Consider the following 18,882-nt stretch of genomic DNA (forward strand, 5'->3'; position numbering starts at 1 on the left):
TCCTTTTTCACTTGGTCAGTCTAGTAAAAATCCTATCAACTGGTTCTCCCAAAGAACAAACATTTGTTTTGTTGATACTCTCAGATTATCAACTTCTTCTTTATTTCATTTATTTCCATTGTGATCTTTATTATTTATTTCTGCTTGCTGTAGGTTTAATTTTGCTCTTGGTCTTTCAGTGTCAAAAAGTAGAAAGTAGAAAGAGATCTTCCTTCTCTCAATATAGACATTTATGTAAATTTCCCTTTAGGCAGCACTTTTACTGTTCTAATTTTCACTTATTTTAAAATTTTTTTCTTATTTCTTTTGTGGTTTCTTTTTTGATCCATTGTTTGCTTAATAGTATATTAATAGCCACATATTTATAGAATTTCCAGTTTTCCTTCTGGTCATTGTTTCCAGCTTTATTCCATTGTAATTGGAGAGGATAGTTGATATGACCTCAGTGGTTTTCAAATTACTGAGACTTGAGGATTTTCTATTCAGGAGCTGTTCTGTGTGTTTTTGAGAACGTCTGTGCTGCTCTTGTTGGCTGGGGCATTTGTTGCTGTGGTTGGTTCTTTTGTCTTGGTCTTGGCCCTCTCATGGGCCCTTTGTTTTCCTTTAGGGCACCTTTGCCACTTGTATTTCTGTTAACTATTTATCAGTTGATTATGAGGGCATTAATATTACTCAAATGAACTTAGTGCTTACAACATGACAAAGCTTTAATGGTATTTTTATTCAATCCCTGTAACTACTATGAAATCAGTACTGTTTCCACACTCATTTGACAGATGATGAAACAGGAAGTTCTTTACATTGCCAAATTATTGCTGGTTGAGCTATAATCTTATTCTTGACCATTCTCTTTGTTTTGTTTTTGTAGTTCTGGGGGGTTGAAGTCAAGGTCCCATGCATGTTTAGCTGACTATATCTCCAGCGCTCCTGCCCACAATCTTAACCAGTTAATGCTATGCTTTTACAACAGCCCAGTAGAGAGCCTGACACATAAGTAAGCCTGATAAATGGTGTTTAAGTGTAGCAATTGGGTAAGAAATTCTGTTTTGTTAAAAAAATTTAAGTCATTAATGAATACATTTTTGAGTTCCACTTCTTCATTCTTAGTTTTTACCCCCCCCCACCCCAACAGAGACTAACTATAAAACCTTTCAATAGAGAGATCTCTTTCCAGTACTGCGAGGCACCCGGGAATAAAAGAATGTGGAAAGCGTGTTCAACTTGTCAGGGGTGATGTCTCCGGTTCGTATGCACAGACAGTGACAAGGCAACTGCGAGGTTGAAAAGGGATGGGACTTGTAGGCTTGCAAATCACTTTTAATAAAATTTAGAAATCAATGTCTGTTTCAAACAATGATGGGAATAATGGCATTCCTCAGCCCCTAGAAATCTCTTAATATAGCCAACATTCTGTTCTTGGTGGGTGGAGGAAACTATTCCCCATAAATGATGGAAGTAAAAATCAAGAAAGAACAATGGACTGAATCCCTAGCACCTGCCAGAAAGAAGAAGAGATGGGATGAATATATAGATGCCCAGGAAAAGCCTAGCTGGCAAGAGCTAACTAGTATGTCGTTTGGTTAAACATATAATAGCAACAACATGGCTGTGTGTCTTTTTGAGATGCCACCCTGTGTACTGTTTCCTTGTAAGTTACTATGATGTGACATATACATCCCCAGTCACAGAGCTCAAACCTACAAGGCCCCAAGCCAACCATTAGGCCTCAATGGAGGGAGTTCTCCAATCATTTTGTCATGCATTTATTCACTTAAACCATGTCCAAATTCTAGGAGCTCATGGATCATTTCCTGGATAATAAGCCTATGTTTGTTTTTATTTGTCTTATAGATTGAGCTAGCATAAGAATCAAAGAAGAGGGGCTGGGAAGGTGACTCAGTGGTAGAGTGCTTGCCTAGCATGCAGCCCTGGGTTCGATTCCTCAGAACCACATAAACAGAAAAAGCTGGAAGTGGTGCTGTGGCTCAAGGGGTAGAGTGGTAGTCTAGAGCAAGAGAAGCTCAGGAACAGTGCCTAGGCCCTGAGTTCAAGCCCCAGGAATGGCAACAAAAAGGATCAAGGAAGAATCTGACAAAAGACTAACACTGTCAGTGGATGTTGACACAGGAAGATGCTTATTCCATGAGCTGAAGCTTGTGGTTTTCTGTATTTTTTTTTTAGTGTGACCATGTGCTTAGCTTCATCTGTCTCCTTTGCCCTTTCCTCCCAATGTCCTTCTCCTTTCTGCTGAGGAGCAAGGATGTACTAGGTCCAGTGGCCATCTCCAGTCATGAGGCACCATGAGAATGGAAACTATGTATGAAGAATATTGGGGGAGCCCGCCACCTGTGTCTCACTCCTGTAACCAAAGCTACTCGGGAGGCTGAGATCGGAGGATCATGGTTCAAAGCCATCTCAGGCAGGAAAGTTTGTGAGACTCTTATCTCCAGTTAACCACCAGACAAATGGAAATGGCTCCAAGTGGTAGAGCACTAGCCTTGAGTGAAAAAACTCAGGGATAGGACCCAGACCCTGAATTCAAGGCCCACAACTGACAAAAAAAAAAAAAGAATATTGGGGGAGGGGAGGGAAAGTTAGAAGAATCATGGGACATCAGTGAGCCCAGATCCACTCATACCAGCTCTAATCTGTTCAACTTCAATGCTTCACATGTATGAAAAAGAAGTAGTTGTTTTTTGCCACAGTTATTTTAGGATCTCTGTTACTAGTAGCTTACCAAAATTCCTAACCAACACAGGGTTTGACATGACAATAAGATGTCATGCTGCAAGGCTCTGCAAAGCACAATGGCCACAGTTCAGGGGTGGATGTCTAACTGATCTGTTACACTAGCTTTTTTTCTGAGCTAAGGAGCTATAAGTCAGGTTTGCTTGTTTCATTCCTTTAGCGCCTTTAGCAGAGTATGCGTCAGACTGTAAAATAGAAGCTGTGACTGATTAACTATGCCAAACATTGCAGTACAGGTTAAAGGCTTCCAGTATTTCAAAAAGAAATCCCCTTTTGACCAGCCCTTTGGCTAATTTACTGTGCAATGGCATATTGAGATTTAAGCAATCATTTGTTAGTTAGCAAGCCTTTAAAACAATTACTTATCAATTATACAGTTCTTATATAAATTCCTACAGTTACTGAAGCGTTACACCTTTTGAGCACATGCTATGCACCAGCTCTCGTGCTTGGTGTCTGCATGCTTTGTAGCATTTATCACTCTGGTAAGGTTAAAAGGGCCTACCATGGCTTCCTGTCCTAGTCAGCAACATGAGTTCATTAACAATTGAGTTGATGTCCCAGCAATTTCCTAATGGATCCTTAAAGACTTTTCCTTAATAAAGTTGTAAAGGTACAATGTTATTTCCTCTGTGTGCATCAGGTATCATTAAAATCAGAGCCCTTCTCTCTCCTCAACCTCAAATTTGGAGAAATTTAAACCTCTGCCCCCATCCAATCCCTTGTTTGGGCTGTTGGACCTCCATGCAGCCTGGCTGGATGTACACACTTCAGTGAGGGTGCTGGTGGATGGCCCAGAGACCAGAAAATGGAAAAGAGAGCTCATGAGAGAGTGGATAATCCCCCCAATGAAAATCTGGCTATGAACACTCTTAGGGAAAAAAATGAAATAATCCTGACACATGTAACCTCATATTTCCTCTGCCATGCTTACACATGTCAATCAATTGCCTAAAAACACACCATAGGATTCAGCTCTCTCAATCTCTATTCCAGTACTGTGATCATGGGCTCCGTAAGAAGACTTTTGGAAAACCATGATCTGCCCAGTAGATTGTAATATCTCACAGTTGGATTATGACACTAAGTTTCAGGTAGGAAGGCCTATGAAAGAAAACTAGCTGGATTATTGACTTTAATATTGGATAGGAAGGACAGCTCATGATAGCACATGATACCAGAGTGACATCACACAGGTCAAGACAAGTCATAGAGCCCACATTTGCTTAGGAATCCTTTTGTATGAAATAAGAAACATGGTCCTTCGCATGAAATATATCTGTGTTATTTTCTTAGCTTTGCATTGGGGGAGATGATAACAATTGGTTAAATATAGGTTACACCACCCAAATTGTAATTTAGAGATAGAAAATGAAATGAAAGCCGATGGGCCAAAGTTGGGTCCTCCCCTCTTCGCTCTAGTTCCTATCTTGATGTGAGATGGTTTGGCACAATCACCTGCTTAGAATCTGGCTTCTCATTTGGAGATCATGAAATTGGCAGTGTCTCAGAGAGAACTGCCAACAGGGGCTGTGCAGAGGCAGAGTTGCTCTTGGGAGGAGGCTGGAAAGAGCTGCACTCATTTCTCAACACCAGTCAACTAAAATGGAAACTCAGGAGGAGAGGTAAAATCAGGCCCTATGAGCAGTGACTGGAGGGCCAGCGAGCCCTTGCTCAGAATAAGCCCATGTAGCAGGACAGGTGTAGAGATGACACACAGCCCCCTTTGGATCAGATGTCTCTTCATGTTCTAGGCTGGATAAGAGGAATGAACATTTTTCCTTTCCTTAGAACTTCCCTTCAAAGCACCCTATGTGTGACCACTCACTTTTTCAAATCACAGAGTATTCTGAAATTGTTTTATGGCTATGTATCAGTGTAGTTGCTTCCCTCTGGGGTGTTCTCAATGGATAGTAAGGTACTTAGAGAAGCTGCCCCCACTCTTTTATGCCATGGGAGCCACATTAATGTGTTCCTAGAAGAGCAGGATGTTTTTTGTTCTCAATAAACAGGATTACTGGGTAGATGTTTCACTTACCATTCAGATGGTTCTACATCTTGAAGACCACTCAGCAGCCATCTTGAAGACCAGTGACTGAGAGAGGATTGGATGGGCGTGGTGCAAACTTGCCTTGCATTCATTTTTGCCAAAGATTTTTTTCCCTTCCCATGGAATACATTAGACAATAAAAGAAGAAAAACCATACCTGTAGTAGTCATCTCCAACAAAGAAAAGGGTCTTCTGGGGCTCCTTGAGGTAGACAGCTGCATCTATTCGCTGCACTTGCCTTGGGAACCCAAAGTCATAAATAGTCCGAGGAGGACCTTGCATTTGGAATCCTCGTGTTATCCAGTAGTGGGGGCCTGAAAACAGATGTTACAGCTTTCAGACCTCTGCTGGTGCTGCCTAGTGGTGCACCTTACTCTTGAAGATTTTGATGCAGGATCCTAAGTGGGGTAGTTCAAGTGGGGGGTTCACTGTGGTGATAACCCAACAGCAGATATAAGTCTCTTGTAATTCAGCTCCGTAAGAGACTTTATATTAATACTACTGTGTCTTAAATTTAATACACATCTCAAGATATCTTTCACTTATAATATTATGTCATTGTCCCATAACCATGAGAGAGAAGCACAAGTATTATCACTTAAATTGGTGCTAGCATCAAGAAAATGTGAACAAAAACATAGTTTTCACTGATTAGAAAACTTCCTTTGGCTAGCTATTGTCACAATACATCTTCAAGACTGATTTTACTCTACTCCCTTTGCAGAGCAAAAAGGAAGGCTCAGCTCATAGCAGTGGGATAACTTCCCAAAGTTACCAAAATAGCAAAGGGCTGGAGGCTGAGATTAGCATCTCATTTATGATTCAGGGAATGCCCAGGGTTTCCTTTTCTTCTTGCTTCTCAGGATGGCATTGCAACAAGGATTTTATTTAATGTGAAAATCTCTCAGTAGACTATTCAATATAATTCTGAGAAGAGTGGACAGGGACCAGGTTTCTTGCCCCCTGGCTAAAGTCATCTACCCTGGTGCCTCTGTAAACTCCAAGGCTGGGGCTCTGGTAACAGTGGGGAGTCACCGACATTCCTTTTTGTCGAGTAAGGTGACATTTCATATCCAAGTTCAGAAAGAGGAACAAACATGTCTAGTGACCACTAGTAGCACTGTCAGAGCTAGATACTCAGAATAGGTGGGGCACCATGCCCCTGCCAGTTCTAGTTTTTTTTTAATTTTAATATTATTGTCAAGGTGATGTACAGAGGGGTTACAGTTACATAGTTAGGTGGTGAGTACATTTCTTGTCTAACTTGTTACCCCCTCCCTCATTTTCTCCCTCTTTTCCCTCCCCCCCTCAATCCTTACCCCTCAGTTGTACAGTTCTGGTTTTGAGAGATCTGTAGAATACCTTTGAAAAAGAAGGCAAGGCCCCGCTCAGCCACTTCATAAGCTGCATCCACATTGGACATGAGTTGGGGGAAGGAGCTGGTGATAGTGCTGGGCCGGATCCCTGATGGCAAATGGACCTGCCGTCGCCAGAAAATCCTATGGGGTAATCAAAAGAAATCAAACGTGAGAGTTTTTAGCTCCTCATTCCCATAGACTAAAACATTACTACAAGTCATACTTTGACCTTGATCTTTTTTTTTTTCCCAGTCCTGGGGCTTGAACTCTGGGCCTGGGCTCTTTTGCTCAAGGCTGGCACTCTACCACTTGTGCCACAATACCACTTCTGGCTTTTTCTGTGATTAATTGGAGATAAGAGTCTTACGGACTTTCTTGCCTAGCCTGTTCTTGAACCATGCTCCTCAGATCCCAGCCTCCTGAGTAGTTAGGATTACAAGTGTGACACACTGGTGGCTGGCTGGGTTTTTGTTGTTGTTGCTTGGCTGGGTTTTTGTTGTTTGTTTGTTTAATAGAATGGTTGTTCTAAATCAAGTATGATTTTGAGCCCTTAGGGACAATTGAAACCTGGTGACAATTTTGATTGTCACAGCTAAGTCTGGACAGCACTGTGAGAGGCAGGGCTGCCAACAAAGACAGCCAAACACAACAGACTTACACATCTCAAAGGATCAGTAATGCCAAAATTAAGACACCATGTTTGAAACACTTTCAGCACAGTCTAATGCATGCATTGTATGCCTAAGATAAAAATAAGTCCTACCTAAATTAAGTACATAATTGTATGCTTTAAAAAAAAAGACTGTCATAAAACTTTTCAGATGTTGGTGGCTCATACCTGTAATCCTATTTACTCAGGAGGCTGAGATATGACGATCACAGTTCAAAGCCAGCTTGGGCAGGAAAATCGTGAGACTCTTAGAAACCACCAGAAAACCAGAAATGTTGCTGTGGCTCAAGTGGTAGAGTGCTTGCCTTGAGCGGAAGAGCTGAGGGACAGTGCCCAGAGTTCAAGCCCCATGACTGACAAAAAACAAAAAAAAACCTTTCCAGAGACTAATGAAGAGAAATTATATTTGGTAGATAATAAAACAACAGAACACATATACAGAAGATTTATAACTCTTAGAGCTATTGATTACAATATAAAAATGAGGTAAAATGGGTCAAAGAAAGGATGGCAAGTAATCTGATACATCTTTAATTGGATTTTGAATAATCTACTAGACTGTTGGAGAATAGCTGCAGCATATATTGGAATTGTGCAATGAAAATTGAGAACAGATCCTGTTAATAGTCTGTAATCTGATCCTTGATAAGGAAGGCAGAACAATGGCACTTGCTGGTATTATTGACTAGCTGATTAGATACTTAGCTGCCCTATTATCTTTGTGAACTAGTAACCAACACCTTGCTTGACACATAACCCGGGACATTTGTTGGTTAAGTAAATAAGTGTCAGAAGGTTGGGTGGAATGCATTTGATCAGTGATTTTGTGTTCTCTGAAAGTTTCATTTCCTTTTAGCATAAAGCAGCAGTAAATAATTAATCAAATATGAGGTTAGGTCACCTTTTGCCTAGCTTGGTGCAGCTCTCTGTCTCTTGTATTCCTTGTCGGGATTGTGTATTATCTTTTTATTCTGGGACTTAGGACAGTGTCTAGTACAGTTTGATCCTGATTGTTGAATATTATTTTTTTGTATAAAAAAAATCCTGTGCTGAGAATTGAACCCTGGGCCTGGTGCATACTAAGTATGTGCTCTACCACTGACTTCCCTCCCAGCCTGAACCTTTCTTCTTTCTGTGTTTTAGCTAGCCATTTTTATTTTCCATCTCCCTATTCTGATGCTGTAAGTCTCTCATTTTCAGGGGATGTCTGTACCCCCTATTTGGACTCTGGTAATTCAGCTCAAGCTGGATTGGTACCCTTCACTTCTATGTACTTCAGCTAACAAACTCTCGTTGCCTTTGCTTTTCTCTGCTTTTGTTTTCAGGGGAGAAAAGGTGCCTTTCTTCCTTCTTTCTCCTCAACGCTCTTTATTTAACTACTGGCTACTCCCCCAGATTCAGGCAGTGGGTACTATGGAGGGACCAAGGGATGTTTGGAACCTTAATACTGGATATTTGAGTCACTTAAGTTTTCTGTGATTCTATTTCCTTCTGTCAAGTAAGAGTAAGAATGCAATAACTTATACAATTGCCTCAAAAGATCCATTCAGATCATGAAGGTGCTTTGAAAACTCTGGTCTTCCCATAATTATTTGTAGGTTTTAAAAAGATATTTTCACTGCACAAACTTATTAACTGATGATATGTAAAACTTTAGAGTTTATCAACGTAGGTAAATTTTCTTCTACACTGGTCTTATTGGTCATCACACCAGTGGCTGAGAAGCTTTCGTGTTGTGGTTCACTAATCTGGGCTACTTGTCTCAGAATTCTCTAGAAGCCAAGAAGTCATCCATGTTTCAGCCACTTCACTGAACCCACGAAAAGGTCCAGCGTATACAACTTTAAGATGTACAGAACTAGGCATTATGTACCTGTGTACACTCCTACCCTCGAGAGGCCGAGGCAGGAGGACTGCAAGGTCCAGGCCAGGCTGGGCTATGCAGTGAACAATTTCCTCAGAAGATACAATAAAACAAGCACAAACACAAAACAAAACAACTTAACACCCAATATAGAGATGAGGGTTAAAAAGAGCCAAAGCTCACTGTTCAAAAAGAAATGTACTCATTACTTGATTTATATAACTATAACCCTCTGTACATCACCTTTACAATAAAAAAACAATAAAAACATATAAATAATAGTGAGAGCTCTGCACAGTTGCCCTTAAATTGAGGGTGTTTATACTCACTTGAGGAGCCTAGGGAAATCTCTAAGTGGTAACCTGTGAAGATGGAAGGGGACCACTCTTACCCATGAGGACAGGGTTCAGAAGAAATGACAGAGCTAGAGGTCTTAGTTCAGGTAAAAGCCTAGGGTGCTGGCTCTGTTCTGAAATGCTTTCAAGAAGTAAATTTCCATTGTTCAAGCTGTTCCTAACTTTTTTTTTTTTTTGAGTCCGGTCATGGGGCCTGAACTCTGGGCCTGGGCGCTGTCCCTCAGCTCTTCAGCTCAAGGCTAGTGCTCTACCACTTGAGTCACAGCGCCACTTCTGGCTTTTTTTTCTTTTTGCTTATGTGGTGCTGAGGAATCGAACCCAGGGCCTCAGGCATGCAAGGCAAGTGCTCTACCACTGAGCCACCTTCCCAGCCCCGCTGTTCCTATCTTTTAAACATTGGAAACAGTATAGATGGTCATAAGTGTAGAATTGATTAAATAAATTATGCTATATTCATTGGAATAATATATAAAGGATTCAAATTCAAATTTAATGACATGGAAAAAGGAAATTGTTCAGTGAGAGATATTTATAAGTTGGTGTAAATAAGATTTAAGTTCTGTGGAATCATTCTCCCCTTTCCATATTTGCACCACATATTTCTCAGTCCAGAGAATGTGTCTGGATGAACACACACAGCCTGGTTTATTAACAACATTATCACTCTATGTGGAAGCTGAACATATGTGTTCTTGCCCAGTTCTAACCCTCACGGCCATGGCACTGGAGATGGGCCTCTAGGAGATAATGAGGTTCAGACCAGGGTAGGCTCCCATACTGGAATTTAGTGCCTTTATGGGAGGAAGTGCCAGGAAATGGTCTCACTATGCACATGAAGAAGTCATGTGAACGTGTGGGGAGATGTGGCCTGCCCACAGGCCCAGAGAAGAGGTCTCAGAATGAAATCTACTACCCAGGCACCTGGATATTGGTATTCCCAGTCTCAAGAACTATGAGGAATAGACTTCCATTATTTAAACCACTCAGCCCGCAGTGGTTTTTTTTTTTTTTTTTATGGTATCCAGAGCAGACAAATACATCTTTCTTTCCTTCCTTTCCCTTCCTCCCTCCCTCCCTCCCTCCCTCCCTCCCTTCCTCCCTTCCTCCCTTCCTCCCTTCCTTCCTCCCTTCCTTCTTTCCTTCCTTCCTTCCTTCCTTCCTTCCTTCCTTCCTTCCTTTCTTCCTTCCTTCCTTCCTTCCTTCCTTCCTCTCTTTCTTTCTTTCCCCTTCTTCCCTCCCTCCCTCCCCCTCCCACCAACCTTTCTTGCTTTATTTTCCTTTTTAAAGTATTTTTCTTCTTTTTTTCTTCCCTTCTCTCCATTTCCCTCCCTTCTTTTCTCTTCTCTACATACCCTTTTCTTTGTTTGCTGAGGTAGGGTCTTACTATGTAACCCAAACTGGCCTTAAATTCATTCATAATCATCTGGTCTCCCACTTCTGGGATTACAAGCATATGCCACTATACCCTACCTTTCTGTCTCCTGAATGAATAAAAAAGTATTCCTGTAAAACTGGCTTAAAGATCTCTTCCCAAAAGGAACAATCTATCTCCTCGTGAACCCGCTCTTGACCTCCCCAGGTGCTTAGTCCCCTTCTCTTCCCACAGCTCTTCCTCCTGAGCTTGAGTCACACTTTTTTTTTTTGCAATTCTTTTAGAATGATCTTTCTCATGCAAAGGAAGAGACGATATTCACATAGTTTTATATTTTTAGATGCTATCATAATGTTTAGTACCTAATATGGGCTCAGTGAATGCTTTTGCAATGAGGAAAAAAACATAATGTCTCTCAATACATTCCTGAGCTACTCAGTTTCTGCTAGTTGGTGGAATTCTGACTCCAGTGATGGGAGTACTATGAGTGAGTGTTCTCTTTTCCTTGTTGAAGTAGCCAGTGCCATGGTTGACTCCCTAAGAGGCCAGTGAGGGAACAAAAGACAACTGTTCCTCTGTGCTATCTTCTATCTGACAACCGGAAAGCCCGGAGCTTAGGAAAAGTGCTTACATTAGAATCATCACACAGCCATCTGCTCATCTCATCATCCACCTATCCATCCATCCATTATTCATCTACCCACTTATTATCCATCTACCTCCCTATTATCCATCCATCCATCCACCCACCTATTATCCATCATCCATCCATTAGCCATTTACACATCAATTATCAATCATCTATCCATCCACCTATTATCTAGACACCTACCCACCCATTATCTACTTATTCATTATCATCCATCTACTCAGTTCTCCTTCCTTCCTACCTTCCTTCCTTCCTTCCTTCCTTCCTTCCTTCCTTCCTTCCTTCCTTCCTTCCTTCCTTCCTTCCTTCCTTCCTCCCTTCCTTCCTACCTACCTACCTTCCTCCCTTCTTCCTATCTGCCATCTGTCTATTTAACCAACCTTTATTCATCAATTTTTTTTTTTGGTCCAGTCATGGGCCTGAACTCTGGGCCTGGGCGCTGTCCCTTAGCTCTTCAGCTCAAGGCTAGCGCTCTACCACTTGAGCCCCAGCGCCACTTCTGGCTTTTTTCTTTCTGCTTATGTGGTGCTGAGGAATCAAACCAAGGGCCTCTGGCATGCAAGGCAAGCGCTCTACCACTGAGCCACCTTCCCAGCCCCATTCATCAATTTTTATTGGGTGCTTCCCCTTAAGCACACAGTGGTAATGGAAATATACATCAGGTAAATTTGGTCTGTTACCCTAGCTCAGCCACTTAACTGTTGCCTGGGGAAATTTGTTTCTCTTTGCCCTTCTTTCTTAACTGTAAACTGAAGAATTTCTATGGTGAAAAGGACTGGAAGAAATGCTGTACATGTGTGAGCAGCATTTAGCAGTGCACCAGGACCACAGTAGGTGCTTCACACAGAGAGGTGTCAGGTGTCTGTATCTTACCACCTACCCGGAGCAGCATTTGCCTAATGTCTTAAGGCATGATGCCAGTTGGAGGCCATCTGAGGCATGATGTATCTTAGGCTTACCTGTCCTTGAAGAACAGAAGCTCCTTTCCCAACATTGTCACAGCATCAAAGGATGAACTGGAGTCACAGAGATCAGGAATGGATGGCTTGTGAGGAGGGATGTGGGGCGCAGTGGGCTTGCCCAGGAATGGTTTCCGAGGTCCTAGGAGTCAAAGTGTCTTGGTCAAAATGGTACCAGCTCGAGGGGTGAATTAGATCAAAGTATATTATATGTATGCATAGAAATACTACAGTGGAATCCCAATGTGCAGTTAATGTACACTAATAAAGAGGAGCAACAATCAAGACTATCAGCCAACCAATCTAAACCAAACAAACCCCAAATGGTGCTAGAAATTAAAGTTTGGATGCTTGTACTCTAGAGAGCATAGGAGCTCTCACACTGTGTTTGGTGATGTCCTAAGGTACTGGCTGCAGTGGCAGGTATCCTAGGTTTGAATCCCGGCTTTCCTAGTTGCAGAGCTATGTGACATGGAGTCAGTAACTTTTGAACACAAGACCTTGCACAAGATAGGCAAGGGCTCTCCCATTTGAGTCCCAAACACAGCTCTGTAGCTAATAACTTTTAAAGCCTCAGCCACCCATGTTGTGAAACAGGAGTAATAACAGGACAATTTTCTCCAAAGACTGGAGAGAATTAATGCAATTAATGCCTATAAGTGCTTATAAGTGTTTGGCACAGAGTAAATGGTTTTAAAATGTAGGTGCTATCATTTTATTGTGAGGTATAGCTTCTTCAATAGGTACAAATGTTTCACATTAGAAATATAATTTAAACATTCCCTTAATCATTTCTTTGTAATTATTTTTCCATTAAGTTAAAAACATTTGTATGCCTCCTCCCTCCCTCCCTCCCTCCCTCCCTCCCTCCCTCCCTTCCTTCCTTCCTTCCTTCCTTCCTTCCATCCTTCCACCCTTCCTTCCTTCCTTCCATCTTTATTCTTCTTAGCATCCTGCCAAATCTTAAGTATTCTAATAGGCATCAGAAGAAATGTAGTACCCGGAAAGTGCTTGTGGTTAAAAGTAGCTCTGGGGGATTTGCTTGGGAGAGCTGGTGCATTCTGATGGTCATCCACCAGCAATACTACCATTCTTGTCATTTTTCTGACCTTTGATGAAGCCTATCCCAGAAAAACTGTGAAGTTCTGAGGATGTTTCTCCAAACACACTCAAGTTTTTATTGATTTGGTTTTCCCTTGAGGAAAATTAGGTATAGAGTTTTTAGTAATGTTTTCTTACCCTTGGAAAAATGTTAATACGTGAGATGATTTTCCGTTATCTTGGGATAGTTCCTGCTCTGACCTTTGGCTCTCCGAGATCTCAAATGGTGACAACAGTGAACCCTACAGGCTACCACAAGGATGGCATGAGGTGTCACCACCTGTGCCATTTGCTATTTGTTTATTTTTGTTGGTCATTGGGGCTGAACTCTGGGCCTGGGCGCTGTCCCTCAGCTCTTCAGCTCAAGGCTAGCACCCTACTATTTGAGCCACAGCTTATGTAGTACTTATGTGGTGCTGAGGAATCAAACCCAGGGCCTCATGCATGCGAGGCAAGCACTCTACCACGGAGCCACCTTCCCAGCCCCATAATTGCTATTTTTAAGGAGATAGGATGACTTGTCTACAAATGGGTAAGCAACAATATATCAACTGTAAGATAATAACTATCCTCTTTCAAGGAGTAAATTTTGATGTTCGTCAGAAAGTTAGACAAATATTTGCATTTTCTATGGCTCTAGAAAAACGATTCAAAACCTTAAAAAAGAAAGCAATGTTGATCACCAGAAGCTTTTCATAGGAAGGCATTGTTGGGGCTGTGGGCTCTAGTCAACTTATTCTAAGTTGGAGACTGAATGCTGATCAACTGCAGGAATGGGGATTAAAGAGGTGCATGGATCGTACCGTACAAGGCCTGGATCGCTTTCACATCATCCTTGGGGAGGCGAAAGCCGTAAGGTTGCTGGTACTTATAAGTTGGGTACATCAATGCTGATGGGTCTGTGGAATGGGCCAGGCCCAGGGCATGGCCAAATTCATGAGCTGCCACAGTAAATAAATTGAAACCTAAGCAATGTGTGAGAGAAAAAGCAGCATCAACACAGGTTTTAGTTTTCTCTGTTTTTTGCTTTTACAGGAGAACTTATGCCCAAATCACAGTTTAACACATTTCCTTTCCACAACTGTACAGCAAAGATGGACTGTTGGGAGACTTAGGTTAGCTGACTTCAGTTCTTTTTAGCTCATTGGTGAGGGAGGCTGGAATCATGAAACAATCCATTTTGCTCATTGCTAATGATGCTTGACAGATTGATAAGGAAGGGCCTTGGCTAGTAGTGGCAATGAATTTTGCAGTGACACACTGATTTAGATCACAAACACTTTTCTGCTAGTGCAGCTACTCCTTTTTATGCACACATTTCACAATGAAAATTTCCAGATGACCTGCACAGTGGTGTTCCGGAACCTTCCTCCCCATCCCCATCACACTTCTCAGGAGACACTTGTGAGTCATTGTGCATGTAGCAAGTACACATAGGCAAAAAAAAAAAAAAAAATCAATGTTTGTAATTTAAGAAAAAGAGAGCCATGTATTGGGGGAAGGGATTGGTGCTTGAGATGATGTGTTATAAACAGAAATCACACAAATCTACAGCATAATCTTGAGTGGCTCTTTTCCCTTAGGGTATTCCCTTCTGGATTTTTAGCTTACTTGTTTTTCTTAGCCAGCCCTCCTAGTTAAAGGGTGGCTTGGGACGTTGAACCTCAAGGTTTCATGATGGAGGCCCAGAAGAAGGTACAATATTTTCCAGGTTATCGTGAATTGTGCATATATACCATTCGTTCCCATAGTCCACTTCTCAGCATTGTCGAAATGGGTATCTCCTCCCAGACCTTCTCCAGGCGCGAATGCATGGGCTAGAGTCCCCCGAGGCCCATCGAATGGGTATGAATCTCCATGATCTAAACAATAGGAAATGCTACAGGATTAAGATCTGGCAGTTTGGTGGGGCACAGAGAACAGACAACACTTTGAATAGCTACGATGCTTCAGTTTATGATTAGTCATTTTTATAAGACATTCACATGAATAAATAATTGCCTATTGAAAATTGAAAGGCAGCATTAAATAACCAAAACAATGATAATTGTGGTTTCTATGGTAACACGTAGCATCCTGAGGATTATGCATATGTCAGAGATTGCAAAAGGAGAAAGAACAGAGGGACATTTGATGGTACCTTGATCCACTGATTAGAATGTGAGCATTCAGGACATGATTTAGCAGAGAAGAAATTAGTAACTGGGCAAAAACAGGTTTTCTGTGTCTGTTGCACAATACAAATTTAATCGGAGGAAGTATCAGAAGGAAAACTTCTATGTAAGTTTGATATACCTTCACTTACTTGTAAAACACACAAAAGTAATCAAGGTCTCCAGCTTGCAAAGCTTTATGTACTTTTTTTTTTCCATCTATATTTAACAGTTCAGTATGAATTTAACAGAAATGGAGAAAGAACAGAATAAGAAGTGCCAAAATAGAAGCTCCATTTCAAAAATCTGTGCAATATTAGTGACTTTACCCAGTTCTACTTTTTTTTTGTCAGTCATGGGGCTTGAACTCTGGGCCTGAGCGCTGTCCTTCAGCTCTTCAGCTCAAGGCTAGCGTTCTACCACTTGAGCGACAGCACCACTTCTGGTTTTCTGGTAGTTTATTGGAGATAAGAGTCTCACTGACTTTCCTGCCTGGGCTGGCTTTGAACTGCAATCCTCAGATCTCAGCCTCCTGAGTAGCTAGGATTACAGGTGTGAGCCACCGGCATCTGGCCAGTTCTATTTTTTTTTTAAGCCAACAAAGCAAAGTTCAGTAAGACTTCAGTATAAGGTGTTCTCAGAACATAATGCAATGGTGGCCAAATCTCTAGTCAGCCTTGTGTCAGGGGACTGGACAACAAATTGAAAGACCACAAGAGGCCCACACGTTAACTTCATGACCTTCAAAGCATCCTTGAGTTTAGTGCCTTGTCATTTTACCAAGTGACTTTGGTCATCTGGGATGATCAAAAAGTCAGGTTTCACTCAGGGACACTTTTGAAGCATTTGTTCTCAAGACCTGCTTGATCTTCTCTCTCCTAAGTATATATGTCCTCCCAGTGATGTCAGATTGAAATGAAGTGTCAAGGACACTTAAAATTATCTGTAGAAGGGAAGAGGCACTAGCAGTCACTAAGAAGCCGAGAAGGGAAGGAAATTTTGCAGTCATCTGGTCCTCCTTTTGTCTGTTTCCTGCTGTGTTTCTCCCAGTGGGGCTCAGAGTTCTCCATCCATCCCAGTGCAAACTCATGCTGCACTCCTTAGCAAGCCAAGTTGGGAACAGAGAGGGGGTGAATTGGGCTGGAGCAGACCTCACAGGCACAGTCTGCAAATGTGGATGAGACCAGAATGCCCCTTCTCCTGACTATTGCTGCAGGGGGGCCTGGGTCAGGGTCCCTGCAAACTTACTGCCTCTAGTGGGAATTTCCCTCAGGGGGAATTTCTTGGGTAATAGCGATGAACATCTAGCCAACTGGAAAGCAAAATCACATCCAATTGTGTCGCAAGGGGACAAAACCATAGTAGAAGGCTTCCCGGGAGCCTATTCTATTCTCCAGCAGAATCTAGAGATGACAGAAACACTAAGAACTTTGCTGGCTCTATTACCCAGCCAGATGCAGGTCCCAATAGGAGGCCGTGGCTGGGGCCTCTTCCCATCACAACACCGGAGGGCTATGTGGTCACTTGGACTTAGTACTTAGAAGGTGGAGTGTTGGGAACACTCCCCTACGCATTCAGACAGAACCCAGGGAGCACCACAGTACCTCCGGTTTCAAAAGATATCATGATATCCGCTTCTCCCGAGTTTATTCTAACAAAGTTCAGGGGGACGGCGCTGCTCCATGCCCGGAGAGCCATCTCCACGGCCTTGTCCACCTCTGCAGGCCTCATGGAAGGTGTGTACTTGGATATCCTGTGGAGAGACAACAGCAAATGCTTTCCACTCAGGGCTGCTCCTAAATAGAGGCTAATAGTATAGCTAACCATCTACATTTCTTTTTTGGAAACAATAATTCTTTTTTGACTTTGAAAGATGCTGAACTGCTTGCTACTTGTTAACTAACAAGACAAATTAAAGGCAGGGTGAGCACAGTTGAGATATCCTTCTTGTTATAATACTGTTTTTTATTGTTTTTGGCAGCAACAGGGTTTGAACTCATGGCCTCACACTTGCTAGGAAGGTACTCTTAACATTGGAACCATAACCCTAGTCCTTTTAGCTTTTGTTATTTTTCGAATATGGTCTTGCTTCCCCTCACTTGGCTACCTCTCTGGGTAGCCTGAACCATAATTCTCCTATTTACACTGCACATATAGTTGGGATGGTAGACACATGCTATGGTGCCCAGTTTTTTAATTGGTTGAGATAGAATCTTACTAACTTTTTGCAGGCTGGCCTTAAACTGTGATCCTGCCAGGCTAACTCAGTCAAGGCAAATGAAACTCTTGAATTGTGATCCTCCCAATTTTTGCCCCTCAAGTAGCTGGGATTATAGTCATAAGCTACCTTGCCTGTTTTAGTATTCCTACTTTTAAAGAATAATACTTACATGATGTTACAGATAGTAAGAAATCTCTGGAGGGGTCAGGGGGAGTATGGGAAGGGGAAACAAGGGAGGAGGCTACAATGCTTGATAAGAAATGTACTCATTATCTTGCCCATGTAATTGTAACCCCTCTGTACAGTATTTTCACAATAAAAAAAAAAAAGAAATCTCTTTTCCTGGAAATGGCTTAAATGTAGAATCTTTTTTTTTCTCCAAAAGGGATGGAAAATTTTCAGTTATAAAAAAATGCAAACGTGAAATTTTAGGTTTTGTAAGTTCCCAGTCAAAGGCAACCAGGATTTCCCCAGAACTGCTGGGGAATGTGTGTTTTCTTAAAATAGTACCTTCTGAAGCGGAAGTGCTGGCCTTACAGAGGAGGCTATAGGGTGGTAGTAGCAGAGCATGCCAGCAAGCGGGGCTGTGACAGCGACACCTAATGGCAGAGAGATGTACATACTCCTTGTGCCAGTAGTGGAAACAGTTGGTGACCCCCTGGGCATTCTGCCATGTAGTCCAAGGACTGGGTTTCCACAGTCCTCAGGAGGGGAAGGAGGGGGAAGCTAAGTCTTGGGAGCCACCCTTAGGAGGGGAACTCATGCCTATTTTCTCTCTTCCTTTGGCTCCTGCTCCAGTGTGGGGCACATAGAAGATGGTAGAGAAGTGCTTGAATAGGACCCAGCTGTTCAGGGACTGCTCAGTTGCTCTCAAAGTTGTTGAAGAAGGCATGGTCTAGAAATGTGCATTCTAGCAACTCTCCTAGGTTGTTCTGATGCACCAGTATCTGTAATGCTGGGGTTCCCAAAGACAGAACATGTCTCCCAGAGAGGATCATAAGTAGGTCAGTGCAGGACTAGGGGAAGGTAAAGGGGGAGAAGCTAGGAGCACTTCAGCCCTAGGAATTGAGATCCAGAAGAGGGAGATACAGAGTTAAAGAGGGAAAGCAGAAAGTCCCTTAAAAAGACTGTCTAAGCCCTTCAAAATATGCTGTTTATTTTGCAATATGCATCTCTGATTTATCACAACTTCACTTAGTACTTTGAAATTCCTTTTACCTTGAAATTCCTTCCTATTATAGAAGAGTCCACTGCATCCTTAAACTGGTTATGTGTGCAGAGCTGGACAAAACAAGGGTGGAGGAAAGAACAGCACCAGAAGAGAGGAAAGGAGAAGTGAAGAGAAGAGAAGGTGGGGAAAATTCTGACCCAGAGTCCATTG

The 18,882-nt window shown here is 42.2% G+C and overlaps 1 protein-coding gene across 1 annotated transcript in view; it reads right to left on the reverse strand.

The window, feature by feature from the left end:
- The window catches only part of LOC138809406 (matrix metalloproteinase-20), a 34,059-nt gene that overhangs the window by 8,522 nt on the left and 6,655 nt on the right, over positions 1–18,882 (reverse strand). Inside the window, exons 3-8 of the mRNA XM_069995931.1 lie at positions 16,885–17,033; positions 14,864–14,989; positions 13,931–14,092; positions 12,027–12,168; positions 6,161–6,297; positions 4,956–5,112 (exon numbers count right to left, since the gene is read on the reverse strand). Coding sequence (XP_069852032.1) covers positions 4,956–5,112; positions 6,161–6,297; positions 12,027–12,168; positions 13,931–14,092; positions 14,864–14,989; positions 16,885–17,033 — 873 coding nt within the window. The remainder of the gene's footprint in view (positions 1–4,955; positions 5,113–6,160; positions 6,298–12,026; positions 12,169–13,930; positions 14,093–14,863; positions 14,990–16,884; positions 17,034–18,882) is intronic.

The sequence above is a fragment of the Dipodomys merriami genome, unplaced genomic scaffold, assembly GCF_024711535.1.
Source record: "Dipodomys merriami isolate MVZ:Mamm:240054 unplaced genomic scaffold, mDipMer1.0.p SCAF_103, whole genome shotgun sequence".
Lineage (NCBI taxonomy): Eukaryota > Metazoa > Chordata > Mammalia > Rodentia > Heteromyidae > Dipodomys > Dipodomys merriami.